This window comes from Hoplias malabaricus, chromosome 4 (genome assembly GCF_029633855.1).
Source record: "Hoplias malabaricus isolate fHopMal1 chromosome 4, fHopMal1.hap1, whole genome shotgun sequence".
NCBI classification, from domain to species: Eukaryota; Metazoa; Chordata; class Actinopteri; order Characiformes; family Erythrinidae; genus Hoplias; species Hoplias malabaricus.
In genome coordinates, this window is record NC_089803.1 from 17,510,207 (window position 1) to 17,529,300 (window position 19,094).

General features: G+C 43.7%; 1 protein-coding gene across 4 annotated transcripts in view; it reads left to right on the forward strand.

The window, feature by feature from the left end:
* The first annotated feature begins 4,726 nt into the window (after nt 1-4,726).
* syngap1a (synaptic Ras GTPase activating protein 1a) overlaps nt 4,727-19,094 on the forward strand; it is a 149,724-nt gene continuing 135,356 nt past the window's right edge. For all 4 annotated transcript variants that reach the window (XR_010802260.1, XR_010802261.1, XM_066669242.1 and 1 more), the window contains exon 1: nt 4,727-4,986. Coding sequence is in view for 2 of the 4 variants with exons in the window: in XM_066669242.1 (XP_066525339.1) it covers nt 4,972-4,986 (15 nt within the window). In the remaining 2 variants the exon portion in view is untranslated. The remainder of the gene's footprint in view (nt 4,987-19,094) is intronic.

Genomic DNA, 19,094 nt, shown 5'->3' on the forward strand with positions numbered 1-19,094 from the left:
CCATTTTTACCCAGTGCTCTTATTCATCCTCTGACATAAACTTATGTGCAGCACTGGGACAGTTATAAAGTGTGTTCACTCTACGTACGAAGTCAGAACGATGGCTGAGTTGTTTTATTTCACAGTGTGTGGGTTGGTATGAGCTCCAGATCCCCACATTGCTTTTCCATAGCATCTCCCGTCATCAACCGGGTTGTTTTCATGAGGTCTTTCTGGCACTGCATGGCGAATAACACCACTACCCTTCACACACTTCGCTGACGTTTGGTGAGCATTCTGCCAATGATTAGCCTGCTGTCATATCACCCAGGGGGATACTGCACATTATTCGAAACATTGAAGTGACCTCCATGTTTCTACACCCACTGTCCGTTTTTCCGGCTCCATTTACCACCTGGATTTTTCAGCACAGTGCCCACACTCTATTAGACACACCTACCTTACAGATCTGAAGGTCACAGGAAGCTGCCATTTACTAAAGCTTAGTGAACAGGACTTGCGGCTGTAAGGTCTCCAGGTTGATCCCCTCCATTGGGTGGTGGTGGGTGGTGTTAAGGAACAGCACTGTCTCCTCCCTCAACATTTATGGCTGAGGTGCCCTATCCCTCAAATGTTCAATGGGCACAGCAGGTGGCTGCCTGCTGCTCTGGGTGCGTGTTCACTACTTACTGTGTGTGTGTTTGCTGCCACAGATGGGATAAAAGCTCTGATGTGCAATAAAGCACATATTCATTTGATTAAATTTCCTTTCATTTCAATTCATTTTCACAAGACGCTGTCGGCTGGGTATTCCCAGTCCAGCAGTGACACTGACGGCTTTAAAAAGTCCAGCTTCATTGCTGTGTCTGATCCACTTGTACCAGCACAGCCCACAATAACACACCACCACCACATCATTTTCTCTGCAGCACTGAGACTGATCCACCACCCAAATCATATCTGCTCTATGGGGGAAGCATTGAAGAACAGGGTGAAAGGGGAATTGAAAAAAGTATGCAGAGCAACCGGTGGACTACAGTCTGTAATTGTAGAACCACAAAGTGCTCCCGTGTGGTCAGTGGAGCGGACAAAGAGGAAGTTGGCTGATCAATGAATAGTAAATGTTTTACATTTTTAAAGTCAGTTCCATGCTCTGATTGGTTTCATTTGTTGTCAGTCGTTATTTTACAGTAGTCTTCCCTCTATGTAATAACTGAGCGAATTCTGTTCACAAGCCGTTTATCTGACATTCCTGACCTATGGGACAGTAATCAATGATGAATGTAAACCTGATCCTTTGGTTTCCTACCCTCCTGCACAGGTGTCACAGTGCAGTTTCTGTGGTGGGTCCAACGTAGCAACAGAGCCTCTGTTCTCCCTGTCACAGCTCAGTAAAACAGCACATCCATGTTGAAGCTGTAATTATAAGGTAAATAGAGTACCTAGTTGTTTAAAGGAAACATCCGTGACTGTGGGGAACTGAAGTTCTCTCTGGTTTGTTTACATTCAAAACTTATATATCTTTTAAAGTGGAAAAAATACTGTTGTTTGGACGTGGACATTTTTCTTCTCAAACACATAGTTCCACCTTAAAAATCAAAGAGCTTCGGAATGTAAACAAACTGCGTGTCCCCACAATCATAGACGTGCCCTTTAATCAATTAATATTATGAGCTACGCAGAAATATTGAAACATTGAGTAGAACATTTGAGTAAAAAATATTACATTCTTCAGCCATTTGTTTCATTATTTCAGACCACAACAATCGATTACATACCATGGAACTGTGTAAAACACTAGCACTTAAATAATGTTAGTATACCGAAGGGTTGATTAACAGGCGGTCCTATCCGGACCTGGACCTGTAACTGATAAACTATTTAGAGCTGTTTAATTTTGAACAGAGTGTTTGTTTTATATGGTGGAGTCAACCAGTTATTCACAATTTTCGTATTCAAGCATTTATTTCCTCATTAAATGGGTCTGTTTAAGAGCCTTATTTGCTTTATTCTCCAGTTTTAATAGTTATTTCCACCTTACACAGCTATGCAAAGCTAAAGCTAGGGATAGATTTTATAAACAAATTTCCCATTTTATCCATTTAAAACACACGACCAAGTGAACATCGTGTCACTAAATCATCTACCAGCTGCAGAAATGCTTATATTTGCTGTGTACTACCAAGCTTGATTTCTCAGTTCCACCTTAAATAGGTTAATACGTGAGGCTTTTCAAACACAAATCTTAATAGTTAATCTGTTTAAACACACACACAAACACACCACAGAGAAATTGCATGAATCTGCCTGTAAAATGATTGGACAGAGGGCGGGACACAGGCAGGACCTCGGGGGGCGGGATCATAGGAGCTCCGCTCTGGACTGGGCACTTCTCAAGGAGAATATGCTGCTGTGAGAGGCATTGACTGTTTCCTTACTCTATGATCACACACCCTGGACACTTTATGACTAAGTGCAGTAAATGTCCTACAGAAGAAACCGGAGCACCCGGAGGAAACCCATTCAGACACAGGGAGAACACACTACACTCCTCACAGACAGTCACCCGGAGGAAACCCACTCAGACACAGGGAGAACACACCACACTCCTCACAAACAGTCACCCGGAGGAAACCCACGCAGACACAGGGAGAACACACCACACTCCTCACAGACAGTCACCCGGAGGAAACCCACGCAGACACGGGGAGAACACACCACACTCCTCACAGACAGTCACCCGGAGGAAACCCACGCAGACACGGGGAGAACACACCACACTCCTCACATACAGTCACCCGGAGGAAACCCACTCAGACACAGGGAGAACACACCACACTCCTCACAAACAGTCACCCGGAGGAAACCCACGCAGACACTGGGAGAACACACCACACTCCTCACAGACAGTCACCCGGAGGAAACCCACGCAGACACAGGGAGAACACACCACACTCCTCACAGACAGTCACCCGGAGGAAACCCACGCAGACACAGGGAGAACACACCACACTCCTCACAGACAGTCACCCGGAGGAAACCCACGCAGACACGGGGAGAACACACCACACTCCTCACAGACAGTCACCCGGAGGAAACCCACGCAGACACGGGGAGAACACACCACACTCCTCACAGACAGTCACCCGGAGGAAACCCACGCAGACACGGGGAGAACACACCACACTCCTCACAGACAGTCACCCGGAGGAAACCCACGCAGACACGGGGAGAACACACCACACTCCTCACAGACAGTCACCCGGAGGAAACCCACGCAGACACGGGGAGAACACACCACACTCCTCACAGACAGTCACCCGGAGGAAACCCACGCAGACACGGGGAGAACACACCACACTCCTCACAGACAGTCACCCGGAGGAAACCCACGCAGACACGGGGAGAACACACCACACTCCTCACAGACAGTCACCCGGAGGAAACCCACGCAGACACGGGGAGAACACACCACACTCCTCACAGACAGTCACCCGGAGGAAACCCACGCAGACACGGGGAGAACACACCACACTCCTCACAGACAGTCACCCGGAGGAAACCCACGCAGACACGGGGAGAACACACCACACTCCTCACAGACAGTCACCCGGAGGAAACCCACGCAGACACGGGGAGAACACACCACACTCCTCACAGACAGTCACCCGGAGGAAACCCACGCAGACACGGGGAGAACACACCACACTCCTCACAGACAGTCACCCGGAGGAAACCCACACAGACACGGGGAGAACACACCACACTCCTCACAGACAGTCACCCGGAGGAAACCCACGCAGACACGGGGAGAACACACCACACTCCTCACAGACAGTCACCCGGAGGAAACCCACGCAGACACGGGGAGAACACACCACACTCCTCACAGACAGTCACCCGGAGGAAACCCACGCAGACACAGGGAGAACACACCACACTCCTCACAGACAGTCACCCGGAGGAAACCCACGCAGACACAGGGAGAACACACCACACTACTCACAGACAGTCACTCGGAGTGGGAATCAAACCCACAACCTCCAGGCCCCTGGAGCTGTGTGACTGCGACACCTACCTGCTGAGCCACCGTGCCGCCCGGCACTGATCATAATGCAGGTTAAACATTACCTTCCGGACCTTTGCCAGAGAAAACATTCTAACTGGATTGACTGATTAATTTCCCCTGTTGTACAGGTTTATTTTTACATGGTACATGATCATGATATACACTGATACAATACCCCCTCTGAGGTTTGTGCTTCTGATAAAGTGGCCAAAGAAATATAAGAGGGCAGTTAAAACCATTTGGAGCAGAACTGGACACAAGGTACCAGTCCCCACCCCCACCACTCTTTCTTCCCCTCCCACACCACTCTCCTCCTCTCTTTGCTCCCTCCCTTCCTCCATCTCTCTCTTCCCTCCTTCACCCCAACTTATCCCGTCTCCCCCTCCTTCATTCTGATGGAGACCTTCCATCCATCTCTCCCTGCTCAACTAACCCTCCCACAACACTCTGTTCCCCTCCCTTCCTCCTTCTCTCTTCCCTCCTTCCCTCCGTGACTCTCTCTCCACACTCTCCCCCTCCCTCACTCTCTCCTTCCCTCCCCTCCCTCCTTTCCTCTCTACTTTCTCACCACATCTCACTCCCTGTATCTCTCTCTCACCCTTTCTCTATCAGAACAGTGTTTACACTGATACGGTTTTAATTTAGACTATGGATTGATCGCGCGCTTGGTTCTGGATCGTGAGTGCGCGCGCGTGCGTGCGTGCGTGTGTGTGTATGTATGTGTGTGTAAAAGCAGGCGCGTGCGCGCGCGCGCATGTGTGTGTGTGTGTCACGTGCCGACATGGGGCATTTTTTGCACGCTGTCCGAGCCGCCTACATGCTCCGCGCCGCTGTGGCTGTGCTCGCGCTCGTAGCCCGGATGCCACTTCTCCGAGAGAACCGTCACTTTAGCCGCTAAGGTCGATGCCTTTGGATCATGTCCTATGTGTCTTCACAAGGTAAGCCTCCAAACACGCTCATTTCTTTCTCTCTCTCTCTCTCTCTCTCTCTCTCTCTCTCTCTCTCAGTCTGCATCTGTATCATTCAGTATCTTTCTATGTATCTATCATTCTGCACCTCTCTCTCTCTCTCTCTGTCTGTCTTCCTGTCATTCCTTCTGTCCCTCCTTTTCTCTTCCTGTATCTTTCTCTCTCTCTCTCTGCTGTTCTTTCTTTTTCTATTTATATTTTTCTTTGTCTATGTCTATTTATATAACTCTGTCTCTCTCTCTCTTTTCATTTATACTGCTGTGTCTCTATGCCTTTAAATATCTATCTATCTATCTATCTATCTATCTATCTATCTATCTATCTATAGCATGGCGCAGATCATGCTCCACATCTCCCTATTCTCAGCACCACACACTGTATGTGACTGTATTTCATTATTCTCTGTAGTAAAACACACAGCCTCCGTCGGTGTGGTGCTCTGGGGAAGAGGCTTTGGTGAGCCTCTAGTTCACTGAATGACAGCCATATTACCTGTTGTGACTGAGAGAGAGAGAGAGACAGAGAGAGAGAGAGTCACCAGTACAGGGGATGCTGATGGTGTACTGGAAGGAGACTGTATCAGATTTCCTCATCACTAAACTCACTGCCCAGTGACTGATGAAGAGGCTCATTCCACAGGGCTGTGTTTCTCTATGTAACAGTTCAGGATGTGAGAATAAGAGCTGAGGTGTAATGGAAAGGCTCTGAGTGCTTGTGTATTTAAGGTGGTATTAGTCATAATACAGCAGGGCTGCTGCTTGTGTATGTAAAGCCCTTCGCCTACAGTCTCCATCACTGCTGTGCATCAGCGTGGTCCATAACACATTTTGGTATGAAAGGCTTTAAATAAAAATGTAAAATCTTGGTGTATTCACATATTTTGGACTGTGTGTGTGTGTGTGTGTGTGTGTGTGTGTGCTCGAGGGCCATGTCAGTACAAACAGTTTATTTATAGAAGCTCAAATGATCCAATAGTGGAAGGTAGAGGTGGGCCTAACTGTGGTGAGAGAGAGAGAGAGAGAGAGAGAGAGAGAGAGAGAGAGAGAGAGAGAGAGAGAGATTGGGGGTGGAAAGAGGGGGAATTGATAAGTGAGAACGATGAAGAAAAAAGAAAGGAGAAAGACGAGAATGTGAGAGGGAAAAAGATGAGAAAGAGAAGGAGAGAGAGTGGTAGGAGAAGAAAGCGTGGGGAAAGAGAGAGAGACAGAGAGAGATACAGGGAGATAGAGCACATAAAAGATCTCCAGATTAGAGGGTAGCACAACCACTTCAATCCAAATGTCGAGGTCGTTTTCCTGCATCCGTTCTTTGCTCAGGACAATGGAGCAGAGCGCAAAGAGTAAATCATGCAAATTAATGAGAGAGTGGGCTGCTCAGCCTCCTGCTGTTGTGTCATTACAGGACCACGTTTGGGTGTGTGGTCTTTAGGTGTTGGAATAGTTGCCCTTTTAACCACAAGCGTGGGGTGCAGTTGCTCCTCATAAAAGTCACTGGGGTCGTCACATGCAGGGGATTCCTGATAAAACCAGGTTGAGTCCAGTTCTAAGGCTATATTCAACCTGTACCTTCACTGTACATTTGTGACTCTATTTACTGAACTTCACTGGTACCAGTTTTACAATGTGCCCTGATGAGTACAACAAAGATCTTCAGGGTCCAGTTTTGTACCTTACACCTTCGGGTACTTTCCTCTGAGAGTGCAGGACGTCTGTGGCTGTACTTCATTTGAGGGTGGTTATAGGCCAATAGCTAAATCTGTGGCTCCACATTACCGGGATTATGCAGGTCTAATACCAGTTTTATGATGATTACACAAGCCTGGGTCTACTTATACAAAGATGACACAGGCCTACGATCTGATAATTGAAGGTTATAGAGGTCTAGAACCGGTTAAATGATGATTATACGGATCAAGGGTTTGGTACATTGGGAATATAAAGGCCTAAGACCAGTTAAATAATGACCTACAGACAAGATTATAAAAAATAAGCAGACGCCTTTAAGTTCATCAGGTCCAGAACCAGTTAAATTATGGTTATGCTTGTCCCAGATCAGGTTCATTAAGAATATTCAGGTCTAAAACCAGCTATACCAAGAATACACAGGCCTAAGGCCAGATAATTTAAGGCTATACAGGTCTAGAATCATTTATATGAAGATTATACAGGCCTACAGGCGTAATGTCTGATAATTGGAGGTTAAGCTAATCTAGAACTAGTTAAATGATGGTTACACTGGTCTAGACACAGGTACATCAGGGTCTAAGGCCAGTTATCTAAGCTCACACAGGCTTATGAACCAGTTTTATGGTTTATGCAGGGCTTGGACTGCTTATACTATTCAGGCCTAGAACTAGTTTTATAATGGCCATGCTGGTTTGGGCACAGGTGATCCTAACATGTGCAGTTTCAGGACCTGCTATGCCAAGATAATGTAGGCCTAAGACCTGATAGCACCATTATAAGTCAGGTATAGGTACAGTCACTTCGAGATAAGGTAGACCTACATATACAGAGACTATGTAGGCCTTGGAGCAGTTGCATAAAGATAATGCAGCTCTACAATCAGTTACATGAACATTAAGTGGGTCTTGGACCAGTTTCTGGATGAGTATGCAGAGCTAGGAACTGTTTCAGGGATCATACAGGTCTAGGACCATTTACATGAAGACTGTTCTTGTTTATCACCTGTTATATCACAATTAGGCAGGTCTAGGGTCAGTTGTATGGTTTCTTGCTAATTATCTCCTGCAGTCTTGGTCATCAAAGCATGATGGTAGGATGATAGCTCATCTTGGTGGTCTGGAGCCCTGTTTAGAAGGGGTCAGTTTTACCTGTGGATGTGGGGTAAAGTAATAATTTCTGTAGTATCTCAGTGGTTTTAATCCCGTCTGAAATAACCACTTAAATCAATTTTCCGGAGTGTGCACTCCCATTTCAGGAAAGATTCCCGAGCCTTTTACCTACTGCAAAACGAGCAGTAAAAATAACCCCAGGTTATATTAATCCCGTCCGAACTGACATGTGGGGGAATATTGTGTCAGATCCCTGTAACCTCTAGGGAGCTAGAGGAAGCCTTTAGTGATTAAATATATGGTTCAGGTACGAGGCTAAGCTCAGCTGCTGAGCGATGCACCACGCTCAAATCCACAAAACGAAACAGCAGTAGTCCTCAAACATTTTATACCACCTATGAGTCTTATCACATGACCACACTTTGAGAGCCAATGACGTAACGTGACTGTCTAAATACTCTAATAGCCCTGCTGTGTCTGATCCACCCTGTGTTGGCAGTATGTAAATCGAGTAGGCGATCCTCATCAAGATTTCTTATCCAGTGTGAATCCGCCAAAAACATTACTGACGTTTTGTGGAAAAAATGACATTTACAGCTCCCCATGTAAAATGAATCCTGTCCTAATAGGGCGTAGGACTGAATGCTGAAGTCTATAGAAAGCAAACTTTAGCCTACATGGGCCTCTCTTGCATTCCTAGTCCTGTATGTAGGGGCTCTTCAGAGGGCAATGCGTTCGGACATATTGGCTGTGCTTGTTCTGAATATACTGTAGAGTCACTCACAAAAATTACAGGAGGATTACAGAAGTTGTGATGTAGTAATTCTGTAGTTGGCATTAGGGCTGTGCCTTACTGTGTCGTGTGCAATAATGTCGATAAATGTCAATTAAAAAATATCTATACTGTGATTATTGTGATATTCCAACTTGTTTACGTAATCCATCATTGCAGTTACACGAAAAACGACATACATTCATTACATCATTTAGGCACATCAACAGGTACGGGTGGAAATGTGCTCTGCATTCAAAAAATGTCTCCTAGTTAGCAGTGACATAAAAGGAAAATAAAATATCATTATTCTAAATATTTTTTAATACAATGTCAGAATCTTGGTAAGTTACGGTTGTTTGCAAAATAAACAAATGTTTCTTCTGAATATTTGAAATTGTTAGATTTAGTTTGTATTATAATAAAAAGTAATTAAATATCATTTGAATAATAAATATATTATTAATTTAATACTCTTAATATAATATAGCATCTATTTTGCTGCAATAGTGTGTTCTTGAAACGAATAAAATTATTTTCAGTGATTTCATATCGTCAAGTATATCGTTATCGCCAAAATACCCTGAAATACCATGATAATATTTTAGGGCCATATCGCACAGCCCTAGCTGCCATCTTGTCTGTTTTAGGAACACCATGTTTATTCTGGATTTGTGAATTGGGAAAAATGACCTGGATTTTGGTAACTCGCCACATTACCCTGGCAAACATAACAGTTCAGATGTCAGTATGTGTATCCTGGGTCCGTTTTCCACTGAATAGCACCGGATTCTGTGAATTATGAAGTTGCTTAAAAATATAAACTGGTACACTGTACTCTTCATGTTAAAAACAAGCTGATACCTGTACACTGAAAGAAAAAACCTTATTAAACCACGCTACATAACAACACCAGCTACTCAAAGTATACTCTACTACCACGAGAGCAACTTACCGATGACACTGGACAAAGCTCGCAGGTTTGAAAAAGGTCATTTATCTCTGAGAGAAATCCAGAGTAAACTCCTGATATGGGCAAGACACCAACTAAAAATGTCATATGACTTCAGTACTCTGTGTTTGAGAATAATTAGACTCCAGAGTAATAAAACCCTAATGAACCCTGCACTTATTTACAGTTGTAATGTAGTATATAAAAGACAGCAAGTGTTGTTACAATTGTCCAGACTGACTCTGTTGTTATCTGGATTGACTCGGTATAGAATGTTCTAAGTTGGTGCTTTGGTACCGGATCAAGCCTGGCACTGGTTAATGCTACTTCAGGGTGTCCTTTGGAACTTACTACAGCTAAAGCTAATTAAGTTATTTATTTACATTTCCAGGTAAAGGTAAAGTCACCAAATACTGCCACATCAACCAATCATTCGGATGGTTAGATCAGGTGGTTGTAGCATGGTGTTAATAAATGAATAAATACGTTTTGCGTTTGATGTCTGTACAGGCCACTTATTATTATTATTATTATTATCGTTACACTTATATAGCGCCTTTCTAGACACCCAAGGACGCTTTACAATCTACACTGCTCAGAACGCTTAATTCACACACACTGGCGAGAAGCGGCAGCCAAACGCGCACAGCGTACTCTCAACCAGAAACGACCGTCCACCTGGAGGACTGCATCGGGCACTAGGGTTTAACCCAGGACAGACCGCCAATCCATATCTGGGCTCACACATACAGACATTCATTCACACACCAGGACAGTTATTAGAGAAGCCAATTCACCTACCCTCCATGTTTTTGGACTGTGGGAGGAAACCGGAGCCCCCGGAGGAAACCCACGCAGACACGGGGAGAACATGGAAACTCCACCCAGATGGGACTTGAACCCAAGATCCCAGCGCTGGGAGGCGAACGTGCTAACCACCAAGCCACCGTGCCGACTTATAGTTTGTAGTGGACAACACCACATGGCAGATGTGTGTTCAATTCCTGACCCAGGCAACCACACTACCCCAAACCAATAAGAGTGCTTCAGTGAGGCCTCTCAGATAAGAGAACTCATGGATGAGAATGTCTGTCAAAATACCATAAAATCAAGAAAAGCAGAAAGCTATGCTAATTACTAGCTATGCTAGTTAATCATTTTGAAGGTAACTTAAGCTAACACAAATGATAATGGCCCTTATGTTTCTGCTCATACATTAATACCATGTTTGTAATTATGAATGTGTAGTAGTATATTTTGTCACAGTGCTAACTACTTTAGCCAATACCTAACATTTATGATTGTGGGGAAACGCTACTCTCTGGTTTGTTTATGTTCAGAAGCTCCACGTCTTTTAAGGGGGAATGGTGTGTTTGAGGGATCAAATTTTGATTATTTGTACGTGGCTGAACTCATTAGTAACTTGAGTTGTTTAGTTTTGTAGCTCATACAGTTGGTGTTTACTTTCATGCAGAGTTAGAGTTCTCCCAAATTTAGGTTCAATTCCAGCTACAGTAAAAATAAGTCAATATTACCCCCCTATGGAGCAGGATTAGAGCAATATCCTCATCTTGGTTCATACTGTTCAACATTTGGAGGGCTTTTCGTTGACTAAAAACCTGCCACGGAGAGAGAGAGTGAGAGAGAGAGAGAGAGCCTAGTTTACCCGACAGAGACCAAACACATTAGATTGGTTTCCAGCACAAACAAATTGGAGAGGAATGGTGAGGAAACATCCTCAGAATTTTATTTTTTAATTAAAATCGTGAACATTGTTTTTAAGCTAACTAGCATTTATATGACTGAATGCGGTGACATTCTCAGAGAAAGTTTACAAGGTACTGCAGTGAAGGATGTGGTGATGGGATTTGAGAAATACCTTGAAATTCCCTTAATTTCAGAAGAAGCCACGTACTATATGGCCTGCATGCTCCACAAGTTCCACAGTAGTCTGCCAGGGGTCTCCATACATTAAACATACTGTTTCTATGAAAAATTATAATGTCTGGATTTTGCACTGTCACTGCACCATAAAAGTAGCCTGGCAGTGTTTCATTATACTGTATACATTGTATTGCTGTGATGACAGTAAAGTTGAATTTAATTTAAAAAGTGTTATTTTGTCCATAACATGTCCACTTTTATCAATGAGGAACATGTTGAATCACTTTTTATGTTGTATAAAATGAGCCATATGTAAGATATGGCATGGCTTATTATAGGATCCTCATAAATCATTTACAGTCACTAAATAAGCAGCAGGTGGGTCATTAGAAATTCATAAGCCTTGGTACAAGCACTGTGTAATGATATTCTTGATGAAAACAGGAACAGGATGGTACTGAACTGCAAAGGCATGCCATGATCTTCCACTAAATCTAAAAAGTCATAGACACCTGCTCATTCGATGAAATGAAGAGTATCAGCTGTCAACATGCACTCTACTGGGAAGTCTTTATTTTACTGGAACATTGCTGTGAACATTTAATGGTATTTAACAAAATGAACATTAGTAAACTCAGGTATTTGATAATAATTATATTAATAATAATAATGATATAATAGTCTACTGGTATAGCTTTTATAGCACCTTTCATGCATACATGTCACTCATAGTGTTTTACAGAAATTTTTAAAAACACCCATTAATTCATTCATTGTTTTTGTTTTTCCAGTTTAGGATTGGGTGGGTCCGGCGCCTGGGCGGAAACGCACACACAAGGGGGGCTCCTGTCCTTCTTTAAAAAATATATATATAAATTATAAAAGATTAAAGAGTATAACTGCAATTAACTATTAGTATTTGTAATGTTATGGAGCTCCATCACTCCAGAGAACACAGTTCCAGTGGTCTATAGCCTAGCCAGCACTTGGCATTGGGCATGGTGTCCTTAGCTATAAGCTACATATGTAAATGTCTGTGCATGCGCAGTCCAAATCAGGCAGGACGTGCAAATCGGTCAGCGACAGGGTATTAGCGTATACTTGTTAGCTATATTACCTTCGTAGAGCCTATACAAAACCTGCCATGGTCCCAACAGTTTGGGAGGAAAAGGGGCTGGGGCCTTGCACAACGGCTCAGAGCATGACCTACAGTAACTTCCAGTAAAGAACTTTGTGTTGTTTGTTGTTGTTATTGGTGTGGATTAGTTTGTGTGGTGGTTATTCTGTCACTTTGTGCACGAGGACAGTGAATTTGTTATGTAATCTACTGCTGTAATCTACCCTGTGTGGTGTCTAAGGGCTGAGCTGGGGACTGTGTTCATTTGTAGAGGACTCTTCTTCAAACTGCTGTTCTCATTTGGAGCTTAAAAGTTCTATGTTGCCTTTACCTCCTTTAATGTGAATGCAACAATAATTTAATCGGATATATGACATTTCATTTGTGGGAATGTTTACTTCATAGGAGCATTCCAGGATAACACTAGCATTTGTGTTATCTGTTGCGTTATTTTACATTATATCTTTTAGCTTTAATAGTTTCACATTTTCCTGTTTCTACATTACCCAGAATGCATTACACAAATACAGCCCTTAGGGATCCATGTGATTTTAACCAAATCTACTAGCCACTGATCTGTCTACTAATAAACAGGCTAAAATAGGTTTAGTTTGGTGTAAATTTACATTGACGTTGTCAAGAAAAATCATAAAGAAAGAGTGAGTCTGTGTGTATATGCAGAAACAAGGTTTTCTACCTTTTCATCCAGTGGAATAACAAGCTGAGGTACAGTATCTAGAGAGGAAGTTAGCTTGCTAACTTTAGCTTTTAGCTAAAGGGGAACAGCACAGGGGCGGCACGGTGGCGCAGCAGGTAGTGTCGCAGTCACACAGCTCCAGGGGCCTGGAGGTTGTGGGTTCGATTCCAGCTCCGGGTGACTGTCTGTGAGGAGTTGGTGTGTTCTCCCCGTGTCCGCGTGGGTTTCCTCCGGGTGCTCCGGTTTCCTCCCACAGTCCAAAAACACATGTTGCAGGTGGATTGGCGACTCCGTCCGTGTGTGTGAGTGAATGTCTGTGTTGCCCTCCAGGGTGTATTCCCGCCTTGCGCCCGATGATTCCAGGTAGGCTCTGGACCCCCCGCGACCCTAAAATTGGACAAGCGGTTACAGATAATGGATGGATGGATGGAACAGCACAGTTAAACTACTTTTAATAAGGTTTTTTTGTTTTTCTTAGCACTAATGTTGGCTTATCAGGTTTCCTCCTAAAATCTCCAGGTTAAAATATATATATATATGTATGTGTGTGTGTGTGTGTGTGTGTGTAGTTTCTCCCTACCTTCATGATACATAACCAGAAGTTGCTGCTAGACTTGGAAATTGGACATTTCTCTCTGGACACTACTGCAGCACCAATTAAATTTAGTTTTTTACTTCAAAGGGAAATGTTATAGATTTTTACAGATTCTTTTGAATAATTCAGCCTTGTAAATAGTCATTCAGAGTTGTTTGACATGAAATTCTCTGTTCAGAAGAAACATACGGGTTCAAAAGCTCCTCACAGGGAGTTATTACATGAAGTGGTTATGAATTCCCTATCTGATTACTTGAGACATCTAAGATGATGCAGTTTATCTGAAACACATTTTTAAACCATTCCTAGTGAAGAGACACTTTATTTAAATACTTTTACTGATGTAAACATTGATGTAGGATCAGTGGTAATAACTGACAGTAAATATGGCTATATTTGTTATTACAATATTTTTTTTAATTAACATATTATACCAATTCAATGCAAGTTTTTGTTTTTCATACCCATGTGCGATAAACTGTCCTATTTATGTGCAATATAAGGTTTATGTGCAATTTTTGAATTTAAATATTCTTCTTATTGTTTCTAGTTTTTTTGCGACTTCTCTTTTTTATTGTTGTGTGCCTTGCTCTACCTCTGCTGCTATAACACTGTAAATTTCCCCACTGTGGATAAAAGGATTATCTTATCCTACCCTGTTTGTGTTAGATACTGTACATCAGCCCAAAGTTTCTGTGACCTGGACACCACTACAGAAGTCTGTCCGTTTAAAAATATTAGTTTTTAGACACTTTATTTCCCCCACTTTAAAACAGTTTAGTTATTTATAAAGTGAATGACTTTGTTTACATCTCAAACACTAATTGATGTAAAATATAAGGAGGCAAATTTCAACATCTGTCTGATGATTCCTAAAAAATGATGTTTCTGTTGCACAAAAACAGCCCTCGTTAGCTTTAAACGCTTTGATTCATATTTATTAGTGAAGTCTGTGTTCCTTGTCATACTTTGAGTGACCTTAAGACACCTTGAAAAGCCATTTTTAAATGAGTTTTCACAGTGCAGTTTGCTGCCAAGAACATGGCTTCCTGAAAGTTGATCTAATGCGTGCTCATATCTCTGCCCACTCCTAACATGTCACCGAGTTCATTAACTTTTATTCATCTTAAAAGCTGCCGCTGGCGATTGCTCTTTCCTGATACGGTGACTTGTTTACACTGAATATGAATTAAAGGGGTTTACATTACTGTAAATAATGGAATAAAACCCGTGTGGATCAATGTGCACAGCCTAATGAACCGTGTCTGAGAGAGAGTGAAGCTATTTGCTGTGGTTCTAATTTAGGAGGTAATATTATAATACACTTTTAGAGATATTCTCTCAATTAGTTTCTCCTTTTCAGTCCAGATCCTTCTTAGTGTTTACCTTCTATTGTATTTTTTGTTGTGTTGGCAAATGATCCCCCTGGTTAGCAGTGGTTTTTACCTTGAGGCTCTGTCACTCAGCTCCAGGGTCCTGGGGTTGTGGGATCAGACCTCACCTGGGGTCCCTGCCTGTGAGGATTGTAAAATGTTCTCCCAGTGTCTGTGAGGGTTTCCTCCAACTGCTCTAGTTTCCTCCCACATTCCAAACACACACAGTGAAAGGTGGATTGGCTGTGTGACACTATCCACAGGTGTGAGTGTATGAGTGGACTGGGTGAGTGTGTGACACTATCCACAGGTGTGAGTGTGTGAGTGACTGGGTGAGTGTGTGAAACTGTCTACAGGTGTGAGTGTGTGAAACTGTCCACAGGTGTGAGTGTGTGAAACTGTCTACAGGTGTGAGTGTGTGAAACTGTCCACAGGTGTGAGTGTGTGAGTGACAGGGTGAGTGTGTGAAACTGTCCACAGGTGAGAGTGTGTGAGTGACTGGCTGAGTGTGTGGAACTGTCCACAAGTGTGTGTGTGAGTGACAGGGTGGGTGGGTGAAACTGTCCACAGGTGTGAGTGTGTGAGTGACTGGGTGAGTGTGTGAAACTGTCCAAAGGTGTGTGTGTGTGAGTGACTGGGTGATTGTGTGGAACTGTCCACAGGTGTGAGTGTGTGAGTGACTGGGTGAGTGAGTGAAACTGTCCACAAGTGTGTGTGTGTGAGTGACAGGGTGAGTGTGTGAAACTGTCCACAGGTGTGAGTGTGTGAGTGACTGGGTGAGTGAGTGAAACTGTCCACAAGTGTGTGTGTGAGTGACTGGGTGAGTATGTGAAACTGTCCACAGGTGTGAGTGTGTGAGTGACTGGGTGAGTGTGTGAAACTGTCCAAAGGTGTGTGTGTGTGAGTGACTGGGTGATTGTGTGGAACTGTCCAGAGGTGTGAGTGTGTGAGTGACTGGGTGAGTGTGTGAAACTGTCCAAAGGTGTGTGTGTGTGAGTGACTGGGTGATTGTGTGGAACTGTCCACAGGTGTGAGTGTGTGAGTGACTGGGTGAGTGTGTGAGACTGTCCACAGGTGTGAGTGACTGGGTGAGTGAGTGAAACTGTCCACAAGTGTGTGTGTGTGTGTGTGTGTGAGTGACAGGGTGAGTGTGTGAAACTGTCCACAGGTGTGAGTGTGTGAGTGACTGGGTGAGTGAGTGAAACTGTCCACAAGTGTGTGTGTGAGTGACTGGGTGAGTGTGTGAAACTGTCCACAGGTGTGAGTGTGTGAGTGACTGGGTGAGTGTGTGAAACTGTCCACAGGCGTGTGTGTGTGAGTGACTGGGCGAGTGTGTGAAACTGTCCACAGGTGTGAGTGTGTGAGTGACTGGGTGAGTGTGTGAAAATGTCCAAAGGTGTGTGTGTGTGAGTGACTGGGTGAGTGTGTGAAACTGTCCACAGGCGTGTGTGTGTGAGTGACTGGGTGAGTGTGTGAAACTGTCCACAGGTGTGAGTGTGTGAGTGACTGGGTGAGTGTGTGAAACTGTCCACAGGTGTGAGTGTGTGTGTGACAGGGTGAGTGTGTGAAACTGTCCACAGGCGTGTGTGTGTGAGTGACTGGGTGAGTGTGTGAAACTGTCCACAGGTGTGAGTGTGTGAGTGACTGAGTGAGTGTGTGAAACTGTCCACAGGTGTGAGTGTGTGAGTGACTGGGTGAGTGTGTGAGACTGTCCACAAGTGTGTGTGTGTGTGTGAGTGAATGAATAAATGATTGAATAAATGAATGAATACATGAATTTAATGGTGGAATCTGAATGCTGTTGTTATCTGAGGTAAAGTGAAGGCTTACAGATCCCGTCTGTCTGTTTTTGACTTCTTGACGAATTGATGGTGAGCTCTTTGGAGGAAGGTTAGTAGTCCAGCCCATTATTCTTTACTCTGCTTCGAGATAAAAGCTCACACTGTGGTTCCCTGATGTCCCTGAGGGTTAGAATGACTTTGTTAAACTTTCCAGATGAATATATATCGATATAACCTTCATTCCCTCTCCCTCTGTGATTTCTTCTGAATGCTACATTACGTGCTGCTGTGAGAAAGTGTTTAGCCTTGTTCACATTGCTAGAAGGGTTCTGTTTAAAGGAACACTAGGTAAGATTTGGTATTTTTGCTGCTGGACCCCCCCTACAGGTGCAGAGCGTAATTCATTTATACATCACTGTGCTGAAATCAAGTGGGAGAGAGGGGGTGATTTCCTACATTACACAGAGCATTTTCTCCAGTGCTGAGTCCAGCGTTGCCTCAACACAGGCTCTATCCTCTTTATTACAGTTGAGTGAAGCATCACGAGGTTTTGAAGCTGTAATATTAAGGTAAAAATCCTACCTATTGTTCCTTTAAGTCAGGGCCATTCAGTCCTGGTCCCGGAGATCTCAGACTCAACACACCCATCACAAATATCCAAATTCCCCCGAATGCCTTTGTTACTAAACTGTGCCAGGTGGTGGTTCTCCAGGACCAGGATTGGGCAGCTCTGCTTTAAAGGGAACATTGTGGCTAATCACAGTTCTCTCTGGATGTTTACATTCAGAAGCTAAATGTCGTTAAGGTGGAACAGTTTGTTTGAGGGGGAAAAAAACAACTGTTGCTTGAACGTAGCTGAAGTGTAACTTGTCTTATTCACTGTTTGAATTATTACAGAAACTCACTTATAGCTCGAGTTGTTTAGAATTGTAGCACTGTCTGTAATTAGCGTTAGCCATCTCCTGAATTTGGAGACATTTCCACCTTAAGTAGTCAGAAAGAGCAAAAATAAGTCGATATTACCCACCTATGGAGCAGGAATAGAGCAACGTCCTCATTGTGGTTTGTGCTTTTCAACGTTTGGAGTTATCTGTGTTGTCTAATAAAACTCCAGATGGCTACGCCATGAGCAGAGAGAGAGATACCAGAGCAAGAGTCCACTTGGGGGTCCACTGCTGTTTTATTAGAATTGTGAACATTGCCTTTGATTTAAGGTTTAGACTCTAAGGTTACTCTGCCCAGTGCCGTCACTAGAAAAGTGTAAGTGTCCCTCAGAGTAAGTTCTAGTACCCCACCTTGTGCTCAGGACAGTTTCAGGAATTTCAGAAAATGTGCATAAAGAGGTTGTGTTTTTGCTCAGGTTTTCAACAGCGCAGAGAGACTGCAGCAGTGAGGCCCCTATTTCTCATCAGATCTCAGATCTAAGTCTTTACCAGAACAGATCTGAGCTGTGTCCAGCTGGAGGGCTGCAGTGCTGTCAGTGCCAATGCTAACTGCAGTCACAAAGGGAACTTAAAGTGGATGAAGCAGCTAGCGCTAACGAAATGTTCAGTTTACAGGATAGACTGGACACACACACTCTTGCTCACTAACTCAGTCACTCAATCACTCGCTCACTCACTCACTACCTCATGCTGCTTGTATGTTTCTCTCTCTCTTGCTCTTTCTCTCTCTCTCCCCCTCTTACACACACACTCACTCAGTGACTCAGTCGATTGCTCACTCACTCACTACCGCAGTCTGCTTGTCTGCTTCTCTCTCTCTCTCTCTCTCTCTCTCTCTCTCTATGCCTTTCTCTCTCACTCACTTACACACTCACTCACACACTCGATCATCCCTCTCTCCCTCTCTTACACACACACACACACACACACACACACACACACACACACACACACTCAAGTGTTATATTTATGTATTAATATATGTGCGGTCAGTTTTCACCTCCGCTCTGATGTTAATCGTAATCGTAATAATGACACAGTAAACCTTTGAATTAATTTTACTGAGCTGTAGAGCTGGCCCCGAATATTCAGATATTCATTCGTTTTGAGATTCAGATATTGTTTTTTTGGGGAGGGGATAAATGTGGTAATAAAGGCAACCCTCCATT